This window comes from Esox lucius, chromosome 2 (assembly GCF_011004845.1).
Source record: "Esox lucius isolate fEsoLuc1 chromosome 2, fEsoLuc1.pri, whole genome shotgun sequence".
In the NCBI taxonomy this organism is placed as follows: domain Eukaryota; kingdom Metazoa; phylum Chordata; class Actinopteri; order Esociformes; family Esocidae; genus Esox; species Esox lucius.
In genome coordinates this window covers 12,263,961-12,279,485 of record NC_047570.1, presented here as the reverse complement: position 1 = coordinate 12,279,485, position 15,525 = coordinate 12,263,961, and the positions used below count along the sequence as shown (strand labels likewise).

At 45.1% G+C, this 15,525-nt stretch overlaps 1 protein-coding gene across 7 annotated transcripts in view; it reads right to left on the bottom strand.

Annotated features, from left to right (window-relative positions):
• Positions 1-15,525, bottom strand: part of ankrd11 (ankyrin repeat domain 11) — a 117,000-nt gene that overhangs the window by 10,198 nt on the left and 91,277 nt on the right. For 4 of the 7 annotated variants that reach the window (XM_010881554.4, XM_010881545.4, XM_010881562.4 and 1 more), the window contains 5 exons: positions 11,447-11,585; positions 3,036-3,209; positions 1,929-2,129; positions 1,539-1,681; positions 109-256 (listed from right to left, as the gene is read on the bottom strand). In XM_010881554.4, the coding sequence (XP_010879856.1) occupies positions 109-256; positions 1,539-1,681; positions 1,929-2,129; positions 3,036-3,209; positions 11,447-11,585 (805 nt within the window). Of the gene's footprint in view, positions 1-108; positions 257-1,468; positions 1,682-1,928; positions 2,130-3,035; positions 3,210-10,557; positions 10,778-11,446; positions 11,586-15,525 lie in introns of those variants that run through there. The other 3 variants (XM_013138329.4, XM_010881571.4, XM_020053574.3) reach the window with 3 other exon arrangements.

The following is a 15,525-nucleotide window of genomic DNA, read 5'->3' as shown; positions in this document are numbered from 1 at the left end:
AGCATAAAGGTCTCAACCAGAAACTGACGGAAAAGCACACACAGTAAAACGTAACACACAGCAGGGTGGAGGTGTTTATAAATCCTACATCATTATTATAATACACACCTGATGAGCTCTCCTCACTAGAGGTATAAGTGCCTTTTCCTAGCAAAAGATTGAGCATCGTGGGGGAGTTTGCAACCTTCAACGCTGTTTCACCCCTTCTGTTGCTTTGTCGAGGGTCCCCTCCATACCGTAAAAGCAACTTGACCACCTAAAAAAAAACATCAAAATATTAGCACAGAAGAAGCAGACATTTGAACATTTTATTTTAACCCAGGTGTAGATCAAATATGTCAATTACTATCAAAACAAGCATTTTATGACAGCATAACAAGCAATTACATTCTCCAGGAGATCACTGGAAATTGAAAATACAATTTGAAAACTTTTATAATGTATTACCAGTCATTTCAAATGTATATTTTTGAGTATTTGATGCGTTTCTTTCCCTCAAAAGTATTCTAACTTATTTGAATGCATCAGCAAATAGTTGTGATTATAATAGCATTCATTTGAAATAAATGTTTGCTTACATGACGCTATGTTATTCGGTGCTTTTGACAAATAAAATACTTTGATGTCATCTTTCACTTTATTAACACTGGTATTTCATTAAAGCGAGGTCATGGAAGATAATCTTTTTAAATAAAATGTAAGATCGTATTGAACAAGGATCATTGAACAATACATGTCCAATGTTTAAAGGTTGCTCCACAGTTGCAGAGGACATTGGGAAATGCAGAAATTCAGCAGTAAATCAGCATTGGTATGTGTGACTGTCGGCTATTTCAGAACTTCAGAGGAACAATAATAGTTGCAAAATATGGGGTAATGAAGTTATCAATGTTCAACTTTGCAGGATTTGAAGGCTCACTGTATAGGAAATCCTGTGAAGGGCTTCTTCTGCTTAAAAGAATGTCAACTGTTCATTGGATTTCCTTTGGAACCCTTTCCATTGCACCTGGCAGAGCAAGTTGGGAGATGTTTAGCACAAGCACAGCTAGGTGACAGCCAGTGTCAATCTTTTCTTTATCCCTATTCAGAACTGAGCAAATCCTTTACATTTAAGATGTCTACCTTCTGACAGTGGTTGGTTGCAGTAGACTGACCCCTTTAAGGAGATCCTGTGAGGGAAATAACTTTGGAATTGGCTCTTTTCGGGTTATTTTCAGATAAGGTAAGATATAGTGAGCTGTAGCAAAGAAGATGAGGGTGTTTGAAACATTTGGTAAAAATATACTTAAAAGGCTTTCAAACAGTGTTCCAGAGAAATGACTAAATGCTCTTAACTTTCATGTTTGGTTATTACAAATGACTATTAAAACAGCAAAATATTTTTGTACTGGGCGGTGTATTTGATAAATACTCAAAAACAAAGCAACACGGATTTTCTAGCAGATCCTTAAATCCAAGTGTTTTTCACCCCAGGTCTGATGACGTCAGTGCTGACCACAGCCAATACCCGTCGACTGGAGCACAGACACTGATGATACCTTGAAGTGGCCGTTGTTGGATGCGTCGTGTAGAGGTGTGTCATCATCCAGGCCCTTGGTGTTGACCTCTGCACCGGCTGCCAGCAGCTGCTTGGCCACATCGTAGTAGCCTCGGTTACATGCCTCATGCAATGCAGTCCAGCCTGTCAAGCAGAAACATAAGACAACATTTTTGTTAAAAAGAAAATCACACTCATCAAATGTAAGTTGGAAAAATAATTTCAACACTTCATTCTGAATGTTTAAGATTGCGTTATTACATTATACATGTAATAAGGATGCAGTAAGGACATGTATAACACAGAAGTGTGATAATATCACAGCTGGAGGTGCTGGAGGATGAGGAAAAGCAGAATATGACCGTTGGACTGCAGTGGTGGTGACTCTCACCTGCAAAGTCTTTTACATTCACATCAGCTCCCTCACTGATGAGCTCCTTGATGCGGCGCGCTTCTCCACGGATGGCCGCGCGGTGCAGCCGGGTCTCGCCCCTCTCGTTTCTCTTGTTTACTTTGTCTTTGGTTTTAGATGCAGAGTTTGGCGTTCCCTTCTGACCCAGACTTGACTGTGACTGATGCTTTGGTGTTGTGTCTAAAAAAACAGGAGCACAGCTCATTTTTAATGTGTGTACACTGGCAGGATTTAATTCCATAGTAAAAACTTGACAAATGGGCACAGGGCTCTATGTTACTGGTCCATTATGTAACAGTGCATGGAACTGAAAAACAACAATCCGTTACCACTCCATTGCCTGTAGGTGGCAATCTTGGTCAAGGCTACAGTAGGAGAACTCAGTGACACCCAATTTCTTGAGCTCATTTTATCACATTCAGTGGATTATAAACCAAAGCCTTGCTTAATCACATTTACATTATTGAGTTTGCAGAGACTTTTCCAGAATGCTATTTGAAACTATGTTCTTCCCTTAAGGCACATACTCAGGTACAGCTGTTTTTCACATTAGTAACACACCAAATAACCCAGAACAACAACAGGACACATGACCCACATCAGAGGCACACCATAAAGACCAGTGATACCACTAAAATGGATAGACAGCCTACTAAAGCTTGGATTTCCTAAATATTTAACTCCATGTATTTGTCCAACAAAGCTAACAGCAGAGAGCAGATCTAAGATCTGAAATAAACAAAAACCCGGGATATTCTGTGTTTTGACATAGGACTAAGACAGCAGTATCACTCCCTTAGAGACCACAGCCCTGCGGGAAATTATTCTGTTCCCAAAACACAACCAATCTACAAACACCCAGAAGACAACAACGGTGGATTAAGACAACCAAGGTCTATTTCATTGCAGTAATAGGGATTGATGAGGGTTATCGTGTATAACTGAATCCTAAATCAGGTGGTGTGGTCTGGTCTTTAATGAAGCATGGCACAACAGTGCGGCTGGGACGATAGGCGCCCCGGAACCCCCTCCACCACAACACCCGCTGAACCCGCAGCAGACGTGGCATCCATGACAAACACGCACCTGGACTGTTGACTGACTCTTCAGCCGTCATCTGCATGAGGAGAGCCACCTGCTGCCGCTCGGAGAGGGGGTAACCGGCTCGGATCCCTGGCATGCCCACCCCAAATGCCAGGCCTGACTTCCTGGTGTTAGTGGGCTCCTTTTTAATGCGCTTCCGCTCCGGACCTTGCTTTTCTGTGAGGAGAGAGGAATGGACAATGTGAGGCCTATGGCTGAGCACAAACAAACAAAAACCCAAGCAGACAACTTTCCTTAAGCTATCATGGCTTTCACTTAAGCAGCCAATTTAGATGGGTCTCATTTCTGACCACATCAACAGGCGCTGATAACAACGTATCTATGGCAGCGGGTCAGATAAGTACATTTGGTCCGGCCCAACCCCACCCCAGGGTGAAACCCATATGCAGTCTAACCCCCATCCATCTTCTGAGGTGGCTGATAGCGGTGGGCCTACTGTGACATTACCCAGCTGCCCCAGAGGCAGGGAGGGGTCAACTGTTGGCGGTCTGAAATCTCTCTATGGGTGGGGGTTGACTTGGCAAAGTGACAGGGGTAACAAAATGGCCGGTGTTCATTTCACTGTGACGGAACACGGCCAAGGTCACCACACTGACGACTCGCTGCTGGACAAGTGCAGCTGCCACTTGAAGGCATGCCCGTCAATTATTTTCAGCGTCCGTGGGAGTTAACATCTCCCCGGCACAATGTCAGTCCTGATTTATATTTGAGACACATTCTGAGAATACTTTACATTTGCAACTGCTGGATGATTTCGGAGCTATGCTCCGTGTCAATGTGAGAACCTGACCGATGTATTACTGGTGACAAGGTTGTTCCAAACTTTATTAACAAAAAGCAATGGCCTTTAGTGGGCATGGAGGGGACACATCAACACCCATTGTCTAATCTAAGAGGAACATCTCCAAGCCTGCTCGCTGTAGCTTTCAACAGTTGATAGCTAAAGGCCACAAACATCATTAATAGGAGTAGGAAACATGGCAGCACATGCTTCCGGTCGCGAAACCCTTTCCAGGGATAATTTTCCAGTCAGAGCTGATGAGCTTTCACTAACATCTGTGAATACTTAGGCCTAATGTCCCCCAACCCTTGATACACTCACATTCTCAAAGGCATTTGCCATTCAGACACATTCCTTTTATTCAGACTTAAACAGCATGAACCACAGAAGCAGTCTAAACATGTTTTCAGGCACTGCATGGTGAGAGGACTGAGGAAAAAAAAACGCTAGAGTTGCTTTTCCAAACCTTTACAGCGGGCCCCAGTCAGTAATGAGCCTGCTTCAGTACTTGAAAAGGGCTGCTATCAAACTACATACAAGCCTCTAATTACAAAGACCTTTTCTACTAAAGCTGAATAGGCAGGGCTCCAGACCAACATTCTCCCCTGGTGGCACTGGTGCCACTAAGATTTTCAGTTGGTGGCACAAGCCCATGACTATGCTCACTTTGATTTTGTTTTGCAGAATAGAGCAATAAAAAATAAATAAATAAAAAGAACTAGAAATGTGTGCACACTGCACAGATATTTGATACAGTCACGACAGAATTGTCTTCAGCCTTGCCAAACTCTGGGGGGGCTCTATATAAAAAAGAAATGGTGCACGCTACCTCGGACGGTGACGTCTCAAGCCATCGATATCTGCAAGTTTACACGACAAAATAACCTAGCGTCTTAGATATATCTCCGAAAATTAAGCATAAACAAGCCCTAAAGGTGAATGTTAGTCACCATGTATTCATCTAAATGTGAATGTTATGTCACAAAAGACATAGGTTATACTAACCTATTACCCAATGAGCCCAATATCTCTAACCTATTATAATTAGTCCTATATCTCAAAGCCATTTCAAAAATCTGTTTGGTAATGAGCTCAACAGTGAAAGTCCAGGAAATAAAAAGCATATCTACATGACGCTAACAATTTATTTTTAACTGTGACAACAGGATGTTTTCTTACTCCACAAATGGATAATCTGTCCTACAAACAGAATGCTTGTTTTATTCAGGAACAGAAATGTCTGTGGGGAAAGGAAAGACAGCAGCTTTGCTGAACACACAGTTGCAGACCCACAACAAAGAAGTTAGGCCTAATGGGCCAGGCACACACTAAATACAGGAACACCTTGACCCTTCGAATCAGAACTTCACCCTCTAAAAGAATAGGCCCTTTTTATTGAGGTGCCAGGCAAAATGTGCAGATCACACCGACAACTATACAGAAAGGGGACTCCTACTGTCAAGACAAATGGTCTCAAAATGGGACTAGGTTTTCAGTCAGGTGCCCTGTTGTGAAAACAAAACTGTCAATGGTGACAATTTCCTAGTCTAGACTTTTGAATTGAGTAGGCTAAAAAACACAAGTGTGGGATCCATCTCATTTACACAAGGTGGGCTACTTTAAAGGTGATAATCGTACTTAAGCGACGTAGGCTACTTTAAATGTGTGTGACCCATCTAATTCAAATGGTCTATGCTACTTAAAATGCGTGACCCATCTATTTTGGGTCACTGGAAGACTGAAAAGTATCAGGAAACGGCAGTGTAAGAGTTGGTCGACGCCCTGCATGGGATTACATGGATGGAATCAACACGCAGGCATCTGACCAAAGCAGGTTAACCCATGGATTTACTTGTGCCATTACATAGTTCCAAAAAACATTAGAGACAAAGAAACACTGACAGATGAAGGCATATATAAACAAGGTTGAGCTCTTTATCAATGACACAGAAGACAATGACACAGAATGAGGTCCTTCTTTAGAGGGCCAAGTCAGAGTTGTTTAAAAACTGCTGTATGGCTAGTGGAAAAGAGCTCATCACTCTTGGCTTTCAACCCTTCAAAGGCCAGCTTAGATGGAGACTTGATGGCAAAGTTGGAAGCACACCAAGCTACTTCACTGTTCCCCAGAATGCTGACCTAAGCCGAGGCGGAGCATGACAACAGTTTTTTGTCTCAACAATAGGCCATATCACGCTTCCCCGGTGGGGACAGGCAGAACCGCTCTAACCAGAAGAACCAGGCACATCTAGTATGTTTCTGGTGGCCCCAAATTCAGTAGGTAAACAAAGACAAGCTAATCTTCCCATCAACCCACATGACAGTGAGTCGTTGAGGCTCTAAGAGTGACACCTCTGATATATACAGAGCTGTTATGGGGGTTAGATTCTCTATACAGTGGGAGAGTTGTGTTGTGTTCTGATATATCTAGACCTGAGAACTATTGCTTGCTTCATTACAATGCAGGACTGACCTACCATGTGTTAAATTAATGTGATGGGAAACAAACCAAAACATCCAAGCCAAAAGGTTTTGCATGACGTCATTTGACAATATAACAGTATGAATGTTTTGCTAATTGGCTGTACCTGCACCAAAAAACTAACATAAACCTTAGTAGCTTTCAATAAAGTTCATAGGGAGATGAGTTCTATGTCTAAGTAGCCTCAGGGATTCCTTCTCCCTATGCAGTAGTCATATGGTAATCTATAGTTAGTCAAATACTGTCTGAAATACCTCAGTTACTTCTGCATACATTTCAAAGCATGTATGTCAATTTACTGCGTAACAGATATGTTTCTGATTACTTTAAAAAAGCCAACTTGATTTTATAACTTCAGGAAAAAAAGGAACAGAAAGAAAGCAAAAATGATGTCCTTAAGAATCAAGTAAAGACTCACAATTTCCTTTTGGGTAACAGAAACCAAACTGTGCCTCAGTGTGGGCAATGACAAGTACACGTTTTACACCAGTGGAGTCTTGATGAGGTTACTAGGGGTTAAACTAAGGTTCCTATTGTATTTTTATGAGCACGCTGAACATAAAACGCAATGAACTAGACTAATTTAAAATGTATCATTTAAAGAATCAAAAAAAGGTATTTGTTTTGGGCTATAAAGAACCTGGGTCGGATGTTTGGACCATTAAAAGGCAACATTCACTGGCAATACATAATGATATCAATACATGACGTAGAGGCAGATACAGTAATGTAATAAAATTGGATTGCGAGGTCCATGGCAATTCCCAGCTCCTTAATATTACACAGAGCAGAGCTATTCAAATCTTACCCTACGAGGTCTGGAGGATGCTGGTTTATGTTCTACCTCATCCTTAATTGATGCCTCAGGTCTAAGTAAGTCTCTGATTAGACAGTTGCATGAAAAGTGGAACTGGCTTCAAGGTCCAGGGTTGAATACCCCTGACAGAGTCAACACCACATTGTCAATTAGTAAAAACCATTGCCTGCTATTGGGAGTCTGAAACTGATAGTGAAACATTAACGTGATTAACACCTCCACCTTACGATCCATGATTAACACCTCACATACGAGCCAGACACATTCAAGGTCCTGTATGAGGTTCAGCCTCAGGGAAATGTAGCCTGGGACAACGAGGCATATCCCTCTCCAGAAGGAGATGGGGAGAGAAGACAGCACTCCGTTCTTATGCAGCCCAGTCTGACACAACCAGCCAGCAAACAGGAAATGAAGGAAGAGACAGGAAGTGGCCACAGGATGTTGTGTCACTGCTTTGTCTTTTTGCTTGGCTACGATGACAGGAGCAGAAGAAAGTGGCAATCCAGAACTAGTCTTTAGTGGTGAGCGAGTGAGACAGAAAGACAAACACAGAGAGAGATCTAGTTATTAAAGGGCTCTCTAACATTGTGGTGGCCTACTAAAGAGCTGTCGCTTACTGCTTGACCTGCTTATCTTCATGTACAGAGTAGACTGGGCTTTCCTGATGTAGACTACAGCAAATACAAGGTCAAATACGGTCTGGAGAAACACAAAGGAACCTTTTCAAAAGGTTGGGACAGACAGTGTGAATGCTAGCCTACCTAATGAACTCAGCATAGGCAGGCGGTAGTGGTGAAGCCCCCGAAACAACTGAACTCTCAGCAAACGTGATATCAAGTCAAATCACAACAGTGAATCATTCGTGGATCACCCAGTGGATGAAATATTACAAAAACATTCCTCCCTCTAGGGATTTGAATAATAGTAGTTTGCAGGAGGCAGGGATGATCTGGGCTGTGGTGGAAAAGGCCTAAAGCAGCACAGACTCCCCCTCTCTCCTTCTCCCTGCTAAAAGCAGCACTAAGCCTGCTGATAGCACAGGCATCCTGTATTCCTGTCTTAGCATGGAAATGATAGTGTGTGAGCCAGCCTGCCTGTTCTAGCATAGCGTGGGCACCCGTAGATCTGTGCTCATCGTCTCTAATGTGCCACCCACTCCTTGTGGCTCGCTCCGAAACAACAGTCCGCAGAGCTACATCCAGATCAGCGTCCGCAGAGCTACATCCAGATCAGCGTCCGCAGAGCTACATCCAGATCAGCGTCCGCAGCGCTACATCCAGATCAGCGTCCGCAGCGCTACATCCAGATCAGCGTCCGCAGAGCTACATCCAGATCAGCGTCCGCAGAGCTACATCCAGATCAGCGTCCGCAGAGCTACATCCAGATCAGCGTCCGCAGAGCTACATCCAGATCAGCGTCCGCAGAGCTACATCCAGATCAGCGTCCGCAGAGCTACATCCAGATCAGCGTCCGCAGAGCTACATCCAGATCAGCGTCCGCAGAGCTACATCCAGATCAGCGTCCGCAGAGCTACATCCAGATCAGCGTCCGCAGAGCTACATCCAGATCAGCGTCCGCAGAGCTACATCCAGATCAGCGTCCGCAGAGCTACATCCAGATCAGCGTCCGCAGAGCTACATCCAGATCAGCGTCCGCAGAGCTACATCCAGATCAGCGTCCGCAGAGCTACATCCAGATCAGCGTCCGCAGAGCTACATCCAGATCAGCGTCCGCAGAGCTACATCCAGATCAGCGTCCGCAGAGCTACATCCAGATCAGCGTCCGCAGAGCTACATCCTGATCAGCGTCCGCAGAGCTACATCCAGATCAGCGTCCGCAGAGCTACATCCAGAATTGTTCTAATAGCTTTATCTCTATTTTTTTCACAAAAAAATGGAAGCAACTGTATTCATGCACACGTGTTTCCGCTGACCCTTTCTAGCAGGACACAACATGCTCTGTGCAGGCACTCTGTCCCTCTTGGCAGCTGTAGTAGCGCTGTCGGCCTCTATTCTGGTGCTTCAACGCCCACTGTGTGCAGCTTGAGCAACATGTTTTTTTTTAGATTCAACCATAAACACATTCCCAAGTGTTTCTTTAGATAACAGCAAAACAATAGTAGCCTACAGAAGTAGCTAGCTAGTTATGCTAACACTAGATGACCAAACGCTCCTCGTTTCAACTAAAATGTCCTACAGATTTCCATTATAACAGCTCAGTTCCATTCAGCTACAGTTTAGGTTGTAGTTCACAGGTAAAAAAACTACCTAATTCTAGTGGTAGCAGCTGTTGGAAAACATGGATATATTGGCAAAAGCAGTACATGAACTAGCCAAAGACCTGTGACCTAACACTACAGGAAAGGCTTCAATGCTTTTTGTATTCATGTTCCACAGTGAACAGTCATTTATTTAGACATTCAGTAACATAATATTGTTTAAATATTCAACGTCATGCCAACGGGGAGCAAACAGGGCTGTTGTATAATGTTATCAAGCCGAAAAATACAGAAACGTTATAGGCCTACTGCTTTATATCTATGGGCCAAACTCAATATACTGTACAGCACATTTTGTTTCCGTCCCTTTCAATCAAAGCACTGCCTTACGTAAAATAAATTCAGGGCCAAAAGTAAGCAAATTAAACACTTTGTGATTAACTACAGAAAATCCTGCAACTAATCCCGATTCATTATTTTTAATAGCCTAGTTTGAGAGCACTAATACATACCTATCACAGTTCTAACAGCAAAGGGTTTGGAGAGTTTTACGACACAGCCCACATGCAGAACACAGCAATTCCCTAGTTACAAAATGTTTGAACCATGTATTTCACAGGAAGATGCACTAAAGGACCTAGGCCTCATGTTATAGGAGTTTCCTGTGCCCTGTACTGTCAGCTTGCACCAAACATAGCCATGTGAAGGGCACTCCTTACCCATCTTATAAAGCTGAACACCATTTTCCAAAAAGCAAATATTATGCTACAAATCAACCGTCTCCTTTAGCTGCCCCAAGCTAGAGCTTCTAAACACTACATTTGACAAAGACTATGGTAATGTGTGTTACGGACGCCATGTGAAACCACAGTGAGTACAGTCCAACGCCCACATAGCACAGCCTGAGTCTGAACTCTATCAGCACACAAGCACGAGGAGCAGGAAGCACAGGGCTGTAATCTCCCAGCAGCCCCGTGGAAACAAAAGAGGGTTAAGTCCCTTTACAGAGCAACTAAGGAGCTATACCCCAAGACAGAGGCAGAGAGGGAAAACAGCTACAAAGTCATTAAAGAGGATTCTGTTTCATCAGCCTCTCCCTCTCTGTGTCGTTTTGTTCCACTCTGTGCTGACGACGACGAGGATGACCACAGGGTGGAGGAATGTGAAGCTCTCCTTCAGGAGGTCAGATCAAGACACTGTACTCACTGTACTGCTTACATAACTGGTCCAGCCCAGCCGGCACTTTCCTCCATATCCTCAGTGAGGTTCAATACTCCACTCCTTCAGGCAGTTACTTGCCATCCATCCAATCTGGGCTCCAGCCCCACTTCTGGCCTGTTTAGCAGGCAGCATGAAGGAAGCCACGGTCCATCCACACCAAGGCAGAACTTCTCCCCCAGCAGCCTGCTAACAGGTTCCAGGATCTCTACCATCAGTGTCCAAGCACAAAAAAAAGCACACAACCAGTGACTCAGCGATGACTGTGGACATGTTCGAATCCCGATGTGGCTACTAAAGCTGCAATGAAAACACTTTCTACATATCTTAACAAACGAGAACTCCAAGCTTGAAAGCAATGTTGCAAAAAAGCCAGCCGACATCACAAGAACAAAAACAACAACACCACCACCACGGCTCTGCATTTCTGAAAGAAAAAAAGACCTGAAGTTGGCGGCAGTATTTCAAACCTACCTGATAACCCTGCACACAGATGTGGCTTACATGTCGGCACGCTATTACAGACCGTCATCAACAAATCATCTCAACATCCTCAAAGCTCAAGCTAAACAAGCTGGAACAGTAGTACCCTTTACTCTCACTTATTAAAGAAAACACCAGTGATTGACGGCATGACCTCAGTCCATTTTAGGCCCACGTGTTGGACAAATCCTCACTTAATCTATCCAGGTTCTGTGTGGCCTTCTCTTCAACGATGGACGCCAGTTGAACCCTGTTAAATCACAGCTAACTGAAAGAAACAGCCTGCAGGAGCTCCTTATTCAGACCTTTCAGCACAAACACCTTCACCAATCAGGCAACAACACTTCCTGGCTGAGGAAGTGCTGTAACAGCCCGTCCCCTGCCAGTCACTTACCTGAGTCTGAATCTTTCTGGTCTCCATTGGCTCCAACCGTGAAGGGAAGCTTCCTCTTGGGCGCCTTCTCTTTCATCTCTTTGACACCATCGCTGCGGTCCAATTTCGGAGTCTTGTTTGACAATACTTTATCTTTATCCTGGAAAATATAAAAACAAAACATTAACAATATATTCCATAGCTATACCTGCAGAGAGAATCATACAATATTAACGGAGATACAGTATTTCAGTAATACAACAGAAAACAGAAAAGTCCAATATGGGAGGACACTGGTAAAATGTACTCTAGGAGTGCCAAGCATCAATCTTATGTTAAAACCCCCCTCAGCTGCATAAGGGACACCCTGACAGAGACCCAGTCCAACCCAGGACAGGACACATAGGGACACAAGCAGAGACAGACGGGCTGCAGCTGTATATCCCATAGCCTTCGCCTGCAGCTTCTGTCGGCCCAAAGACTTCCAGCGATTAGGGGCTTTGCAGAGCGTGACTTTTCCATGGAATTTCCTCTTGGCTCTGCGGCCGCAGAGAGGCGGCCAGTCCCAGATGGGGAGAGTGAGAGAAAGGATGGGGGAGAGTGAGAGAAAGGACGGGGGAGAGCTGCAACACTGCCGAGGTCTGTGGTTCATGGTAACTGGAACCCACCAGAGGCCCCCCCCTTGCCCCACCAGAGGCCCCCCCCAACCCGAGGCCCCCTGTGCCCCCCCCGTCCCCCAGACGTCACCCCCCGTCCCCCATCGGCCTGCTCCGGCACCATGGGCTCCCGCCGCCTGACATTCTGTCTACACAACACAGCATGGCACTGCCTCTCCCTGGGCCTGCCTGGTCCACAAGACCACTATTAAAGGGCCATGCATCAGAATCAGCTCATCACTGGGCCGATATGCCCGGGTTTCACACAGACACCCACTAACTTAGCTCTTGGGAGCAGGGAGAGCTGGCAAACAATTCATAAGGTAGGGTCAGAGTAAACAGTGCTTCAAAGACAAGAAAAATCGCATATTTGTCTCTTTTGTCTTTGGTAGATTGCTTATACAGTATATTAAAATACCATGCCTGTAAACTAACTCTGGATGGTTTTAGTTTGCAGTCGCAGTTAAAAAAAACTCAGTGAACCCAGATTTTAATGACTGTTACAATGAAGAAAAAAAAGCATTTGTGATTATAAAACCAGAAATAAATAAATAAAAGCTTATGTAATATGCTGGTTCTGTAACCACTAGATTTAAGAGGGCCAGAGCAGCTGAGTGGTTGGCTGGGTGCTGTCGCTGGTTAGGAAGGCTAATTAAAGAGCTTTTTGTGTAGGTGGCTGTTTAAATTCACATATCTGGGATGAAGGACGTGATCAGGCCATATAGAAGAAGTTCAAAGTAGCAGCAGAATTTCCTTTCTCAGGCTAGTTTCCACTGCTGTAGACTGCAAAGCCCCGCCCCCTGCCCTCCCACAGTACAGAGACTATGATGTCACCCTTACAGTACACAGTAGACACACAGCAACCACTTCCTGCCGCTCAGAGCTTGGCACTAACTCTGTACACCAGAGAGAGAGAATGCATACATGTAGGAGGAATTCCCAAACACAGTACACGCAGCAAGTGTACAGAAAGCTCTCTCACACACGCACACACAGGTTTTGCACAACAACACATACCAACCAAGCCAGACAGAGGCGTTAGCACAAGGCAGAGCTAGCATTGCTGTGACATATGGAGAACAGAGACCTGAATTAAAAGACAGCTGTGAGCCACAGCTTCAGAGATTGCTTCATGAGAGACCGTGTTTACTGGTCTCCTAGCAATGCTCTCCCTCCCTGCGCCTGCACTCTGCCTCTCCCTCTCTCCTCAACTCCCTCCCTCCCTCTGCCTCTCCCTCTCTCCTCAACTCCCTCCCTCCCTGCGCCTGCACTCTGCCTCTCCCTCTCCCCTCAACTCCCTCCCTCCCTCTGCCTCTCCCTCTCCTCTCAACTCCCTCCCTCCCTCTGCCTCTCCCTCTCCTCTCAACTCCCTCCCTCCCTCTGCCTGCACTCTGCCTCTCCCTCTCCCCTCAACTCCCTCCCTCCCTCCCTCCCCCTCTCTCCTCAACTCCCTCCCTCCCCCCCTCTGCCTGCACTCTGCCTCTCCCTCTCCTCTCAACTCCCTCCCTCCCTCTGCCTGCACTCTGCCTCTCCCTCTCCCCTCAACTCCCTCCCTCCCTCCCTCCCTCTGCCTCTCCCTCTCTCCTCAACTCCCTCCCTCCCTGTGCCTGCACTCTGCCTCTCCCTCTCCCCTCAACTCCCTCCCTGTGCCTGCACTCCTCCTTTCCCGCTCTCCTCAACTCCCTCCCTGTGCCTGCACTCCTCCTTTCCCGCTCTCCTCAACTCCCTCCGTGCCTGCACTCCTCCTTTCCCGCTCTCCTCAACTCCCTCCCTGTGCCTGCACTCCTCCTTTCCCTAACTCCCTCCCTCCCTGTGCCTGCACTCCTCCTTTCCCTCTCTCCTCAACTCCCTCCCTGTGCCTGCACTCCTCCTCTCCCTCTCTCCTTAACTCCCTCCCTCCCAGAGTCTGATGCAATCCTGTGCGGAAGGCTGTACACACCAAACACGCACCACTCTGCGGCGAGGCTGCTGACCCAGCGATGAGCATGACCTCATCATCCTATGTCTGAGCGGACTGTTGCCAGCATGGATAGACACACGTACACAAAAACACGCAGGGTGGCTTCGGATGCAGCTTAACGGTAAATCTCCCCCCACTACCTGACAAAAAACACGACTGGAACCTCTCCCTAGTCCCCAGTCAGAAAAACATGTGGAGCAACAACACCACCGGATATTGCATCAGTTATTGTTATCTTTGTTCACATAGATTAATCTACTGCTCTGTCAATCCACATGAGACAATTACATTATTTTCAGGGGTCTAATATAGAATCTAGGGACCTATCAAAAAGTTTATTCTGGAGACCCATGGCTAGTTTCTCCTTGACCTAAAGGGGTGCTTCATTTGCGAGGCCCCCAAGGCCATCACCAGGGCATTAAGGATGTAGTGACTAAGAATGTAAAATTCAGACATGGCCCACACCAATTCTCCTCTCATTTTCCTACCCTCTTCAGCTGGGTGTGTGTATATAATATAACTCAATAGAAAGCACCATCACCTGACTATAAAACAGAGCCTCAAAGTAACAATTAGTTCTACCAGTATAGAGCAATGTGGCTCTTACCAGCCAAAATAACTTTGACAAATAAAATAAATAGAAGAATAAAATGCATATTCCCAGGAAGAAGCAATTTCACATGTTGCAAAAATCCCTTCAACTTATGTGACTCTTAACTAAAATGTCAGCTGCCACTTCAAGGACAAATATGTTACCATGGTAACAGAGTCAAAGAGCTTGCCTCTGTTAGAGAATGTATCTGTCACTCGCTAGCTTGAATCCAACTAGTCTTTGCTAGCAGTTGCATTTTAAACACTAACAGTGAAATACCAGAAAGCTTTTAAACAAAACAATGTCAAAAACTGAGGATTGATACAGGATATTCTCTGCACAGGGCTTCTAAAAATGTATATTCAACCCCCACGAATTGTAGTCAATAGACATTATACACATGCTTTTGTTGACAAGAAACAGGCTTTTGCCAACCCTTAATGAGATTCGATGTTAGTGGAAGACAGATTAATTCTTTGGCCGATTAATCTGTGCCAAAAGGACATTTTAGAAACAATAGCTATCGGCAGAACTTGGCTCCGATATTGGCCGATCAGTTGCGACTTACATCACCGTGCGATGAGCCGGAGGCTCCATACATGAAGTCAAGTTAATGTCCCTGTGTATAGAACCTGAGATCTGTTATATTTAAATGAAAGTTAACTTAATACAGCATTATTTGTTTTTATGAGCATGATAAGGTTATTGGTTATAGACTGACATTATTAATGCATTAGACTGAAGATAACTGCTACTCTGCTGAAAGCATGTGCTCTGTGTTTTGAACCATGATTGTTAGAATTTGGCTAGAGGTAAGTGCCAGCCTAGCACAACTACAGCCCAGTGGCCATATCTGATCATTTGGGGGCCACTTTTGCTGAAAATGTGTGTT